Genomic DNA, 15,411 nt, shown 5'->3' with positions numbered 1-15,411 from the left:
ATTTCAGAGACCAAACACAAACTCTTGTGTAGAACATCTTCGCTCACTGTAAAGGCAAGGTGCTGGCTTCCTGTTTCCAATTCCAACCCTACTCTGGCCTCTTTGCTATTGACCGCTATACCCTTCATCATCATTATTTTAACCTTCATTGGAGCAGCACCTCATCTTTCACTTAAACTTTCCAGTCTTCTGCTCTTAAAATTGAGCTCAATAATCTCAAATGCAAAAACTATCTCAAATAGAAAACATTTAACCCTCACTCAGGCAGTCTCAGAGTCAACAACTTGGAAACCTATAGCAGTATTCTAAAAGTGGCCAAACCAATGTCCTGTACAGCCGCAACATGACCTCCCAACTCCTGTAATCAATACTCTGACCAATAAAGGAAAGCATACCAAACATCTTCTTCACTATCCTATCTACCTGCAACTCCACTTTCAAAAAACTATGAATCAACACTCCAAGGACTCTTCATTCGGCAACATTCCCTAGGATCTTACCATTCAGTGTATAAATCCTGCCCTGATTTGCCTTTCCAAAATGTAGCACCTCTCATTTATCTAAATTAAACTCCATCTGCCACTCCTCAGCCCATTGGCCCATCTGATCAAGATCCTGTTGTACTCTGAGATAACCATCATAACTGTCCCTTATGCTACTGATTTCATCTGAAAACTTACTAACCATACCTCCTATATTCACATCCAAACCATTGGTATAAATAGCAAAAAGCAGTGGACCCAGCACCAATCCTGGTGGCCACTGCTGGTCACAGGCCCCCAGCCTGGAAAGCAACCTTTTACCACCCACCATTTCCTACCTTCAAGCCTATTGTGTATCCAGTTGGCTAGCCCCCTCTGGATCCCATGTGATCTAACCTCGCTAACCAGCATACCATGTGGAACATTGTCGAACGTTTTGCTGAAGTCTATATAGACCACATCTACTGCTCTGCCTTCATCAGTCATTTTTTGTCACCTCTTATCCAACTTGAATGCTTTTAGGGGAAGGATGTGTTGTGAGTGGGATTTTGGAATCACCAGTGTATTTACTGCTCAGGCCAGTGCGGCTGCATTGGGAACATTTGCTGAGCCATTTCCATGGGGATAGGAAGGTCCTGTTCGAACTGAAGGGGTGCAGGATGTCACAAAGGTCACTGTGTCACCAAAAGAGTCATTGCCTCAACATCCAGTGTGTCTGCACTCAACCTGCACAACTCCATGAAGGAGCATCTGTGAGGGGGGTTTGTTTTAACTCTGCTTGAGCAGATGTTTCACTCACAGCTGTAAGGACAGCAAACATAAACCCCATCTTCAAACAACCTGAAATGGATTCTCTCTCTCTCTGTCTCTCTGTCTCTGTCTCTGTCTCTCTCTCTCTCTCTCTCCCCCCCCCCCCTCGCTCTGTGCCATTGATATAAACACAGAACAGTACAATGCACACAATACTGCACACTGAAATATTTATTGTCTCTGAGACCTGGTTTCAAGCTACAACATACATTATTCATGTCTTTGTTTGACCAAAGGCCAGTTGCTAGATATAGTTACTTCTGGCCATTCCAAACTCCAAGGCAGCCATATAAAGTGTGGAACTGGTAACAAATTTACACCAGCCACAATGAATTGTACTCAATAACGCTGCAGCATCTGTCACAAAACATTGCTCTCCTTCCTTGTGAAAAAGTCTGAAAGTTTTCAAAGGATGGGCCTTGGAGTATGTCCTAGGTTGTGGAATAGGAGAAGGCCATTCAGCCCCTTTAGCCCCTTCAGCCATTCAATAAGATCATGGCTGAGCAGAATTTTAATGTCAGCCTCCCACCTTGGCTGCCAGTGGAATTGTAGAATTAAACAGCACCGAAAGGGGGACATCAGCCCTTTGTGTTCATGCTAGCCTGCTTTCATAACTCCCAGAATCCTTGGCCAACAGATCTCTGTCAATCTCATTTGTAAAGGCCCTGGTATCTTCCCACAGTCCAAAGATGTGCAGGTTAGGTGGAATGCAGGGTTATAAGGATAGGATGGGAGGCTGGTGGGTCTGGGTGGGATGCTCTTCAGGGGGCCAGTATAGCTTTGACAGGCTGAATGGCCTGTTCCGCACTGTAGGCATTCTATGATTCTATGAAAATTAAGCTCCGATCTCTGCTACCTTCACACTTCCCAACTTCGCCTCTGAATGACCAAGCTCAAACTTTAACTGTGATCTCCTGTGTCCCGGACTCTCCTGATGGTGGTAGAAAGACTCTGTCTAATTCTTTCATTCCTTTCAAACCCTCCCCATGCAAATAAAAACTCAATACATTGAAGAAATTTCTTCTCTCATCATACAATTGATCCAGCAGCTTGCTGCAAATTCAGCGGGATTGATTCATTTACGGCCTAGATTCTGGAAAACTCCGGAATACAAAGATATTGTTTATAATTTAGTGGCAAGTGTTGGAGGGAGGTGATGGAGAAGTGGTCCCTGGGATAGAGACCCCAAGGGCCCAGATTGTGGGGATTCAAATTCCACCACAGCAACTGGTACGTGTATGGAATGAGCTGCCAGGGAAAGTGGTGGAGACGATTACAACACTTGATAGGCATCTGGATGGGTAGATGGATAGAAAGGGCTAGGAAGGATATGGGTCAAGTGTTGGCAAAAGGAACTAGATTTGTTTAGGGTCTGTTTCCATGCTGTACATCTGTACAAAAAAAACACCATTTCGACTGGGACAACACATCTATCCTGGGACAGTCTAAGCAAAGACATGCCAGAGAATTCCTAGAGGCCTGGCACTTCAACCACAACGCCATAAACAAACACATAGATCTAGATACAATTTATCAACCCCTCAGAAAATAAACAGGAAATGACATCAACAACCCAGGAACCCCATCCAGGACAAACATATAAATAGAAAGCAGGAGACAACAGCTTCACTTCACTTGGAGGTCACCACTGATGATGTTACCTAGCCAGGTAATGAAACGTCTGGATATCAAACCTACAGCTCAGCGAGCAAACCTACACCCTAAACCTCAACCTGAGCTACAAACCTTCACAAACCTTGCAAAAAAACTCTATATCAACGATTTGATTCTGATCTCTGGTTGCTAAGTAGGCCTGTGCCTTTAAGGCGAGTATTTTAAATAGGCAAAACAAAACCCTACTGCCCCCTTGACCATGACCCCACCACCCCTCCCATCACCAAACCATCATCTTCCAGACTGTACACAACCTCATCACCTCAGGAATCTCCCACCCATAACCTCCAACCTCATAGTCCATGAACCCTGCACCTCCTACCTAAAATCCACAAGCCTGACTACCCCGGCCGACCCATCGTCTCTGCCTGCTCCTGCCCCACTGAACTTATCTTGAATATCTTGAAACCATCCTGTCCCCCTTTGTCCAGAAACTCCCCATCTACGTTCGTGACACCACCCACGCCCTCCACCGCCACCATGACTTTCATTCGCTTGGTCCCCAAAGCCTTATCTTTACCATGGACATCCACTCCCTGGACACACTAACCCACCATGACAAAGGCTGCAAGCCCTCTGTTTCTTCCTCTCATGCTGACCCAACCAGTAGCCTTCCACTGACATTCTCATTTGATTGGCTGAACTGGCCCTCACCCTCAACAATTTCTTCTTTGAATCCTCCCAATTCCTCCAGATCAAAGGGGTAGCCATGGGCAGACATATGGGCCCCAGCTATGCCTGCCTCTTCATTGGGTACATGGAACATTCCATCCTCTGCAACTACACAGGCACTATCCCCCACCTTTTCCTCCGCTACATCGATGACTGTGTCGGCGCCACCTCAGGCTCCCACGAGGAGGTTGAACAGCTCATCAACTTCACCAACATCTTCCACCCCGACCTTAAATTCACCTGGACCATCTCTGACACCTCCTTCCCCTTCCTGGACCTCTTCATCTCCATTTCCAGTGACCAAATCAACACGGATATCTACTACAAACCCACCGACTCCCACAGCTACCTGGACTATACCTTCTCCCACCCTGCCTCCTGTAAGAATGCTATCTTTTATTCCCAATTCCTCTGCTCCCAGGAGGACCAGTTCCACCACAGAACCCACCAGATAGCCTCCTTCTTCAAAGACCGCAACTTCCCCTCCCACATGGTTGATGATGCTCTTCAGTGCATCTCTTCGACTTCCCGCACTCCACCTTGAACCCCACCCCTCCAATCGCAACAAGGATGGACACTCCCCAGGCCTCACCTTCCACCCCACCAACCTCTGAATATAGCACATCATCCTCCGCCATTTCCACCACCTACAAACAGACCCCACCTCTAATTCGTTCTGCAGAGACCATTCCCTCTGCAATCCCTTGTTAGGCTCACACCCCCCACCAACCCACACTCCACTCCCAGCACCTATCCCTAGCACCATAAGAAGTGCAAAACATGTGCCCACACTCCCACCCCCTCACCTCCATCCAAGGCTCCAAAGGATTTTTCGACATCCAACAGAGATTTACCTGCACCTCCATACACCTCATCTACTGTGTCCATTGCTCTCGATGTGGTCTCCACTACATTGGGGAGACAGGACGTCAACTCGCAGAACATTTCAGAGATCATCCCTGGGGAACACGCACTAAACAATCCCACTGTCCTGTGGTCAAACGCTTCAAATCCCCCTCCCAGTCCGCCAAGGACATGCAAGTCTTGGGCTACCTCCACTGCCAAATCCTAGTCACCTGATGCCTGGAGGAAGTACAACTCATCTTCCACCTTGGGACCCTCCAACCACACGGCATCAATGTCAATTTCACCGGTTTCCTCACTACCCTCCCTCCCACCTTATCCCAGAGCCAACCTTCCAAATCAACAGTGCTCTCTTGAACCGTCCTACCTGTCCATCTTCCTTCCCATCTATCCACTCCCCATCTGCCTATCACCATCGCGCCCCCCTCCATCTACCTATCGCCTTCCCAGTCAGCTTTCTCCCAGTTGAAAATGTGTTGCAGGAAAAGCGCAGCAGGTCAGGCAGCATCCAAGGAGCAGGAGAATCGACGTTTCGGGCATGAGCCCTTCTTCTTGCAGAACATTTCAACACGGACATTTACTATAAACCGACCGACTCCCACAGCTACCTAGACTACACCTCCTCCCTCCCTGCCCCCTGTAAAAACGCCATCCCCTTGAAGAAGCTTTCTCCCAGACCCGCCCCCCCCCCTCCCAATTATCTCTCAGCCCCCTTGGGCCACCCTTTCATTCCTGATGAAGATCAAACCCGAAACGTCAACTCTCCTGCTTCTCAGATGCTACCTGACCTGCTGTGTTTATCCAGCACCGCACTCTCACCTCTGATCTCCAGCATCTGCAGTCGTCACTTTCAGCTAAAAAAAAGCCCACGCCAGTTTAGCCATACACTGGCTGATTAAAACAGACCGGCTGAAACTGGAATCAAATTTCCTCAGATTCTGACAGATCAACTTCTGAATGTCTTTAAGTTTAAGTTGTGACAAAAAAAGCCTGGCCAATTCACCTGACCCACACATCTTTGGACTGTGGGAGGAAACCGGAGCACCCGGAGGAAACCCATGCAGACACTGGGAGAATGTGCAAACTGCACACAGTCAGTCGCCTGAGGCGGAAATTGAACCCGGGTCTCAGGCGCTGTGAGGCAGCAGTGCTAACCACTGTGCCACCGTGCCGCCTTCTCGCGGATCATTTCAGAGAACATCTCAGGGACACTCATGCCCACTAACCTCAACGCCCCTTGGCTAAACACTTCAACTCCCACTGGGCCTCCTCCACCGCCAACCGTTACCATCCAACGCCTGGAGGGGAATGCATAATATTCCACCTTGGTACCCTGCAACGACGCAGGATAAATGTGGATTTCAACAGCTTCCTCATTTCCCCTCCAACTTGGCACAGCCCTTCGGACCTGTCCGTCACTCCCTCCCCCTGACCTATCACCTTCTCCCTCACCTTCATCCACTTATTGCTTTCCCAGCTACCTTCCCCCAAACCCCACCCCCGTCCCATTTATCCCTTAGCCCTCCAACCCACAAGCCTCATTCCTGATGAAAGGCTTTTGTCCAAAATGTCGATTTTCTTGCTCCTCGGACACTGCCTGACCTGCTGTGCTTTTCCAGAACCACACTCTCCACTCTGGTCTCCAGCATCTGCAGTCACACACACACACACACACAGTCTCACACACACACACACACACACACACACACACACAAACATACACACTCACACACTCACACAAACAGACACACACACACACACACACACACACACAGGCACACACACACACACACACAAACAGATGCACACACACACTCACACAAACAGACACATTCACACACACACTCACACACACACAAACAGACACTCACACAAACAGACACACACACAAACAGACACACACACACTCACACAAACAGACACACGCACACATACACAGGCACATACACACACAGACACACACACAGACACACACACACTCACACAAACAGACACATACACACACAGACACACACACACTCACACACACAAACACAGAGACACACACACAAACAGACACATACACACACACAGACAGACAGACACACACACACACACACACACACACACATATTCTAAATGGGTTCTTCAGACTTACCACTGTGACGGATTCGATCCTCCAGCAACTCACTCTGCTGAGAAGGAATCTTCCTGCTGAATATCTGAGCAGACCGAAGGAACATGGCCTCAACAGCAGAGCCTTTCAGCAGGGCTATCTGATCCTCATGGTCCAACATCTGGAACCCTGCAGAATAAAGCAGAAGCAGAATTAGCCACCTCACCTCCAGCCAATGCTCCTTATTTCACTGGGAATACTCCCTCATCATAGTCCCAGAGGGCCATCAAGCTTCTCTCTTACTAGAGAGAGAGAGGGAGTGAGAAAGAGACAGAGAGAGATGATTGGTGGTGGTTCAACTCTTGGGTCCACCCCAGTCCAACACCAGCTCCGCTACATTGCTCGTGATTGATTCAGGTCTTAAAGCCGGAAGGATTGGCTTGGGATGGGACCTTCCTGTGGGACCATCTTTCTTAGCACCAGATTTGAAGGATCTTCTCAAGTCCTCTGGTGTTACTCATCCAGCACTTTGAGGTGCTGTGGTAGATTGTCCAAATATCCCAAAGTCTTTAGGAAGTCAGGTACCATTACGACCTGGAAAACCAGAATCTTAGACTGAGGTTTGAATCCTTCATCTTTAATCCTCTTTTCCTCAATTGTCCAATTGTCCAACTGGACGTGATGCTGAATTTCATCGTCTGTGTCTGCCTACGTGGAGAGGAACCTCTGGAGATCTGGGCAGTGAGGTGTAGTGGTTTAGTGATGATGTCATTAGAAAAGAAACAGGTAATCCAGAAACACCCATTTCACCAAGACTTCCTACGGTCACTCCAATGGGAGCCCAATTCGTGTATTATCGAATTTCCAAAACTAGGCCCCATCGTTATAAGAATGTCATTAATCATTCCAAATGGGATTTGAAGGGAAATGTCTTTACCCGGACATTTGCAGTGTGAGAGTGTGTCCCTCAGGAGGAGAGGGAGTGGCTGAGATGAATGCAGTTGTATGAAGATAATAACTAAGAATTTCACCTCCCAACTGCCATTTGTTTGATAAATGCTCCTATTTAATGTGTCTGTTTCCTCTGGGGGAAGGATTCAAAACATTATGGGATGGTGCTGTGCCCTCCAGTATTTCCTCTACTCAAATTATTAGAGTTTAAGTCTACTCCTAAGCTACAGAAGCTTTCCTTATTGAAATCCCCAATTAGTTCAGTATAGTCTCTTGAGAGAAGATATCCCACAGGCCTTCCCCTGTCTGAGTCTGTTTGTGGCACCACATGGCTACCTCCTTACCACTACCCATTCCCCAACTCACTGAGGCGAGATCCTCGACTGCATTGAATCTTCACAAAGCAGCCCCCTAGCACCCTCTCGAGGGGCCCTGAGGGACGAGGTAAGAAATGTCGGCCTTTTAGCAAAACGTCCAGGCCTCCCCTCTCCAGGAATGAATGAAAGAAATGACAAGTCATGTCACTTACCGGGCAACTTCTTTGTGAATTCAACAAGCACCTGTACATGGCTGGTGGCTGTTTCAGTGAGCAGGAGGAAGTTCTCCTCAGTGCTGCTTCTCTGTTGTAGCTGGAGAGAGACACACACACCGAGCAGTCAACACCCTCCGTTGTGTAGGTCATTCTTACTCCACTTTCCCAAGAAATTCTAAGAATAGCTCAGATATAGAGTCAAAGAGGTATACAGGATGGAATCAGGCCCTTTGGCCCAACTAGTCCATGCTGACCAGATTTCCAAAACTGAATTAGTCCCATTTCCCTGCATTTGGCCCAAATCCCTCTAAACCTTTCCTACTTGTGTACTTCATGAAATAACCTTTAACTGTTGTAATTGAACACACTTCTACCACTTTCTAGTGTGTGTGTGTGTGTGTGTGTGTGTGTGTGTGTGTGTGTGAAGTAGTGTGTACTGGTGAGTTCAATCCCCATCAACTGCTGAGGCTACCAGGAAGGACTCTCCTTCTCAACCCCTTCCCCTTGCCTGAAGCATGGTGACCCTCAGGTTAGACCACCATTAGTCACCTCTCTCTAATGAGAGAGTACCCCTATGGTCAGGTAAGACTATGGTGACTTGACTGGGCATCCCTAGCAACATCACATTTTGTCCATCCCTAATTGCCCTCGGGAAGGTGTGGTAGAGTACCCTTTTGAAATTAGACACACACTTTGCCATTAGGGAGGAAATTCCAGGATTTCGATTCAACAACAATGAAGGAACAGCGATATATTTCCAAATCAGGGTGGTGAGTGGTTTGAAGGGGAGCTTGCAGGGGGTGGTGTTCTCATATAACTGCTGCCCTTGTCCTTCTAGATGGAAGTGGTCATGGGTTTGGAAGGTGCTTTCTGAGGATCTTTGGTGAATTTCTGGAGGGCATCTTGTGGATAATACACACTGCTGCTACTGAGCTTTGGTGGTGGAGCATATTTGTGAGTGTGTTGCCAATCAAGCAGCCTAGCTTGATCTGGGTAGTGTTGTGTTACTGGAGTATTGTTGGGACTGCACTCATCCAGGCAACCAGGGAGTATTCCATCACACTCCTGACTTGTGCCTTGTAGAGGTAAAAACAATGACTGCAGATGCTGGAAACCAGATTCTGGATTAGTGGTGCTGGAAGAGCACAGCAGTTCAGGCAGCATCCAAAGTGCAGTGAAATCGACGTTTCGGGCAAAATCCCTTCATCAGGAATAAAGGCAGTGAGCCTGAAGCGTGGAGAGAGAAACTAGAGGAGGGTGGGGGTGGGGAGAGAGTAGCATAGAGTACAATGGGTGAGTGGGGGAGGAGATGAAAGTGATAGTTCAGGGAGGAGAGGGTGGAGTGGATAGGTGGAAAAGGAACTAGGCAGGTAGGACAAGTCCAGACAAGTCATGGGGACAGTGCTGAGCTGGAAGTTTGGAACTATGGTGAGGTGGGGGAAGGGGAAATGAGGAAGCTGTTGAAGTCCAGGCATGCTTTGGGGAGTCAGGAGGAGAGTTAATCATTCTGTAACCCAGATTCGGGGCTATAGGACTATGAGACCATTCAGCACACAGAGTAGGGAGTGGCAGTAACGTTATTAGACTCATCATTGCAATGGTGACTGATTAAATTGAGAACACAAACAGAACACAATGATGGCATGCCATTTCAATGCAGCCTTCAAGTTAAGAGACACAAATGAATTATACATTATGAAATGTGCAGTTGCTTGACACTTTCTAATGGTCATTTTTATTTAATGCTCATTGATTTAAATGATCGATTTATTGCTTTGGATTTATTTTATGAAATATACATTTCATTGCTTTGTAGATCCACATCTTTCTGAAATTTCCTCGCCCTGGTCCCAAAGGAGAGAGAAATTGAAAAGTGTCCCTCAGTGAGGAAATGTTGGGGATCTCTGGCCTGGCCAATATCTTCCCATCAGCTGAATGCGCTAAAACTTACATTTCTGTCATTATTCATTCAATTGCTCTTGAAGTTTACTCCGTAAACATTGGCTGCGTATTGGTCTCATCAATATTACAAAGTTTAAGCAAATTTGAAAGGGAAAAGATTAATTCATTTGCTTTTGGGATGTAAAATAACACTAAATAAAGGCACACTCTTCCTCCCGTTACTTACTAGCTTCTTGGTGACTTCCTGAGGGATTCGATACTTGGAAAAAGCATCGAGGATATGCCTCAGTAGATCTTGTTGCTTCTGGGTGAACTCTATTTTGTGCTGGAAGTATCAGAAACACGATCAAAACCTTAACTCAAATGTGAAACAAAGAATAATTGTGGTTCGACTGAACAATCATCCCGTATCACTAATGCAGAGTCTTCTCCTGCTGCTCTCCTGCAGAAATCCCCTCCATACCCACTCCGAGGGAGACTGTGAAACTCCAGCTGTGGGGTCAACCTGACTGAGTTAGGGCTGTGACAGCAGCGACCAGGACTGATCAACATGAAGAGTTGGTTACATAGTCCTGTCAAAAGTTGTTAACCTTAGAGCTTTCTTCATTCTGAATAAGGCTCTCCGGACCCAAAGTTGTTTTTCTCTCTCCACAGATACAGCCAGACCTGCTGAGTTTCTCCAGCAATTGCTGTTTTTCTTATGCTCTGTCGTGTGATGTTACTGGAATTTGATGCCATCCCAAAATAACCTTGAACTGAGTGGCCTTCTCAGTTATTTCAGAGTGTCAACTGTGGGTCTGGAGTCACATGTAGGCCAGACCAGGTAAGGATGGCAGATTTCCTTCCCCAAAAGGAAATTAGTGAGCCAGATGAGGTTTAATGCAAGTTTGACAATAGTTTCATCACCTTTACTGTTGCTCTAGCCTTTCCCCAGTCATCTGCTAATCACAATCATTTATACACACTCAGTTACCAAAGTTGGCTGTGCCCTCCTGATCCCAGACACCCACTTTGGATTCAGTTTGGCATTGGACCAGGCTTATGGGAAGTTCCAGGAATTCCAATCACAATGTGACATGCTGACGTTCTCGTTAACTGGGATTTCACTTTTCCCAAGTACTCAGAGCATGGTGGGATCTCCTGGACATCGAACACGGGGTCAAAGACTCTGGATAAGGGCTCACTCATTTCCAAGCCTCTTCCAAGGATGCCTACCTTGCAGAAGTTCTCCCCCGCCCTGTACAAGGATCTCAGGAAGTCTCTCTCTCACTGCACCCCCTTGGTCATCCCCTTTGCACTGAAGCTCTTACCGCCCTCTCATGACCTGTCCTACCTGTTCATCTTCCTTCCCACCTATCCGCCCCACCCTGCCCTCCGACCTATCACTCTCACCCCCTCCCCCCCACATCCATTTACCTATCACGTTTGCAGCTACCTTCCCCCCAGCCCCACTCTCCCTCCCATTTATCTCTCTGCAGAGAGGCTACCCCCTCATTCCTGATGAAGGGCTTATGCCCAAAACGCTGACTGTCCTGCTCCTGGGATGCTGCCTGACTTGCTGTGCTCTTCCAGCAGCACCCCCTCAACTCTAATCTTCAGCATCTGCAGTCCTCACTTTCTCCTCAACCATTTCAGACCAACAATGGAGGTGCCTTTCCTTGGAGAGTTGCGAACCTTTGGAATTCTCTACCTCCAAAGGTTCTGAAAACTTGTTTGTTCAATATATCCATGGCTTGCAGGGAAGTTTGACCTCTTGGAGTGTCAAGGGTTACAGCGAACAGGCAGGAAGCTGGTCAGCCACTGTCAGACTGAATGCCGGAACAGGCTGGTGAGGTCAAAGGTGAATAGTCAAAACCTTTTCCCCAGGGTAGGGGAGTCCAAAACTAGAAGGCATAGGTTTAAGGTGAGAGGGGGAAGGTTTAAAAGGGACCTAAGGGACCCGTTTCTTCTATTGCACAGTCAAAGGTTTAGACACGTGGACAGCCCAATGGACATGAAGCAGGAAATTCCACCAACCTCAGGCCTTTCCAAATATGACAAGAAATTAAGGTTATCTGGAAAACTGCTGTACTGAGTTATCGAGTTGTACAGCAGAGAAACAGACCCTTCAATCCAACTCATCCATGCTGACGAGATATTCTCCATTAATCTAGTCCCATTTGCCAACATTTGGCCCATATCCCTCCAAACCCTTCCTATTCATATACCCATCCAAATGCCTTTTAAATCTAATCTAATATTAGTGGGCGGCATGGTGGCACAGTGGTTAGCACTGCTGTCTCACAGTGCCAGAGACCGGGTTCAATTCCCGCCTCAGGCGACTGACTGTGTGGAGTTTGCACGTTCTCTGCGTGGATTCCCTCCGGGTGCTCCGGTTTCCTCCCACAGTCCAAAGATGTGCGGGTCAGGTGAATTGGCCATGCTAAATTGCCCATAGTGTTAGGTAAGGGGTAAATGTAGGGGTATGGGTGGGTTGCGCTTCAGCGGGTCGGTGTGGACTTGTTGGGCCGAAGGGCCTGTTTCCACACTGTAGGTAATCTAATCTAAAAATGCTGTAATTGTACCAGTCTCCACCACTTCCTCTGGCACCTCATTCCATACACGCACCACCCCCTGCGTGAAAAAGTTGCCCCTTAGGTCACGTTTAAATCTTTCCCGTCTCACCCGAAACCTATGCCCTCTAGTTCTGGCTCCCTCACCTCAGGGAACAGACTTTGTCTATTTACCCTATCCATGTCCCTCATGATTTTATAAACCTCTGTAAGGTCACCCCTCAGCCTCCAACGCTCCAGGGAAAACAGCCCCAGCCTATTCAACCTCTCCCTATAGCTCAGATCCTCCAACCCTGGCAACATCCTTGTAGATCTTTTCTGAACTCTTTTAAGTTTCACAGCATCTTTGCAGCATGATATTCCAAAAGTGAATTAAGCCTGTGGTTTATATCAAACACAGAGCAATTGCTGGAAAAACTCAGCAGGTCTGGCAGCATCTATGGAGAGAAATCACAGGTAATGTTTCGGAAAAGGTTGGTATATCCGCTAGAGAAGGCATGTTGGGGGGAGGAAAGGAGTAAACGATAGGAGATGCAGCTCAGAGACAAAAACAGTTGGGCAGAGAAAAGAATGGGAAAAGATCTGCTCAACTGCTTTTCTCTCTCTCTGGGCTCACTCTCTACCGATCATTTACTCCTCCATCCCTTCTCCCCGCCCCACCTTCAGCATAGATACCAACCTTTTCTGAGCTACAATCACTTTTGAAGAAGGGTCACTGGGCCTGAAATGTTAAGTCTGCTTTCCCTCCACAGACCTGCTGAGTTTTTCCAGCACTTCCTATTTTTGGTTCTGATTTCCAGCATCTGCAGTTTGTTGGTTTTCCCGTAGTTCATCGTTGGTTGAGGAGATCCTTTGTCTATCTTCACCTTTCACATGAGGTCAGGCCTCCCTCTGCCAAAGACTCCCTTTTCCCCCAGAGAGTGGCCGCTAGGCTGCTCGAGTTGCCCCGCTCGGTGTCCTCCCTCACTATTGCCACCTGCTGCTGAAGGTCCCGCCACACTTGCCCCTCCTGGTAACCCCATCCCTGTTGGAAATCAGGACCATTTTTACACTTCCTCAGGAAAAGGAAATCTGAATGGCACGGTCCAAAGGGAAAAAGGTGAACATTTTTACTTTGTTGTGTCTTGTTGTGGAGGTCACTAGTTTGGAATCGACTCCATCAGCAGTCTCTTGGCTGGGCTCCACTGAAGGCAGTGTTGGGGCTTTCCTCAGTCGTTTTGATTTGCACTGAATTTCAGTTAATAGACCTGGAAGCATAGAATGATGTTGCTAGATTAAATTGGCTTCATTTCAAAGATTTCTAGGTACAATTCAATGTCTCCAGTGCTGTAGAACCCAATCATCACCAACGCATCAATTTTTCAAAAAAAAAGATCTCATGAGGCCTTGCTCATCCTTACCTCTGTCACCTCCTCCGAACCTAGCATCCTCTGAGATCTGTACACCCATCTAAATCTGGCCTCTTGAACATCCCCCAACTGTGTTACTATTAAAGGAAGGATATTCTGTTGAGGCTTTTTGACCTTCTTGAGAGGAGACTCACCAGATTACCAGTCGCCAAGGAAACAACAATTTACACCTCAGGAGATGAGTGAGCTGATTGGTTGGGAAATGGGCTCTGATTGGTAGAGCCATCAGTCAAACCTCCATTTGCTTCAGCTGGGGTTCTCTCCTTAATGGCAGCTCTGGTCAGTGGTTAGCACTGCTGCCTCACACGGCCAGGAACCCAGGTTTTAATCCAACCATGAGTGACTGTCTGTGTAGAGTTTGTACATTCTCCCTGTGTCTGCGTGGGTTTCCTCCGGGTGCTCTGGTTTCCCCCCACAGTCCCAAGATATTCAGGTTAGATGGGTTAGCCATGGGGGGGAGTGAGTCTGAGTGGGATACCTTTTAGAGGGTCAGTGTGAACCTGATGGGCCAAATGGCCAGCTTCCACGCTGGAGGGATTGTATGACTGAACCTCTCTGCCTCTCAGGTCTCCTTTAAGCCTGTCACTTTGATCAGGGCCTTTGCCTATCTGACCTAATACTCCTTATGTGGCTCAGTTCAAATTTTGTCTGATTATATTCTTGTAAATGGCCTTGAGACATGTTAGTATGGTGCTATGTAAATGCCATTGAGTCATAGAGTCACATAGTGTAGAAACAGGCCCTTCGGCCCACCATACCTGTGCTGACCAACAAACACCGATCTACACTAATCCCATTGACCTGCACTTGATCCACAGCCTAATGTGCCCTGGTATTTTAATCGCTCATACAGAAGATTAGATTAGATTAGATTCCCTAGAGTGTGGAAACAGGCCCTTCGGCCCATCAAGTCCACACCGACCCTCCGAAGAGTAACCCACCCAGACCCATTTCCCTCTGACTAATGTACCTAACACTGCAGGCAATTTAGCATGGCCAATTCACCTGACCAGCACATCTTTGGACTGTGGGAGGAAACCCACGCAGACACAGGGGAGAATGTGCAAAATCCACACAGACAATCACCCAAGGCTGGAATCGAACCCGGTTCCCTGGCACTGTGAGGCAGCAGTGCTAACCATTGAGCCACCATGCTGCCCCACGAAGCTTCTGGAATGTTGTGAGAGTCCCTGCCTCCATCACCCTCTCAGGCAGCACAGTCTATATTTCTACCACCCTCTGGGTGGAAATCCTCTTTCTCAGATTTCCTCTAAACCACCTGCACCTCACTTAAACCTATACCCTCTGGTCTTAGACACACCTGTCATGGGGCTAGAAAAACCATCGGCCTTAAGTGCACAGTTGGGAATGAATAGATTGAGCCAGGTTTCCGTGAGGCAGAGTGCACAGCAGTGTCACCGTTCCTGCTGGAAGCTGAGCCGTGATCTGAGTTCGTCCGGAGATTGCA

At 47.6% G+C, this 15,411-nt stretch overlaps 1 protein-coding gene across 1 annotated transcript in view; it reads right to left on the bottom strand.

Moving 5' to 3' along the window:
• Positions 1-15,411, bottom strand: part of nr1h4 (nuclear receptor subfamily 1, group H, member 4) — an 85,470-nt gene that overhangs the window by 29,634 nt on the left and 40,425 nt on the right. Inside the window, exons 4-7 of the mRNA XM_060840040.1 lie at positions 13,648-13,781; positions 10,209-10,307; positions 8,078-8,177; positions 6,640-6,786 (exon numbers count right to left, since the gene is read on the bottom strand). Of these exons, the coding sequence (XP_060696023.1) occupies positions 6,640-6,786; positions 8,078-8,177; positions 10,209-10,307; positions 13,648-13,781 (480 nt within the window). The remainder of the gene's footprint in view (positions 1-6,639; positions 6,787-8,077; positions 8,178-10,208; positions 10,308-13,647; positions 13,782-15,411) is intronic.

This window comes from Hemiscyllium ocellatum, chromosome 19 (assembly GCF_020745735.1).
Source record: "Hemiscyllium ocellatum isolate sHemOce1 chromosome 19, sHemOce1.pat.X.cur, whole genome shotgun sequence".
NCBI classification, from domain to species: Eukaryota; Metazoa; Chordata; class Chondrichthyes; order Orectolobiformes; family Hemiscylliidae; genus Hemiscyllium; species Hemiscyllium ocellatum.
Note: the sequence above shows the minus strand (reverse complement) of the source record. Positions and strands in the feature narration are given on the sequence as shown.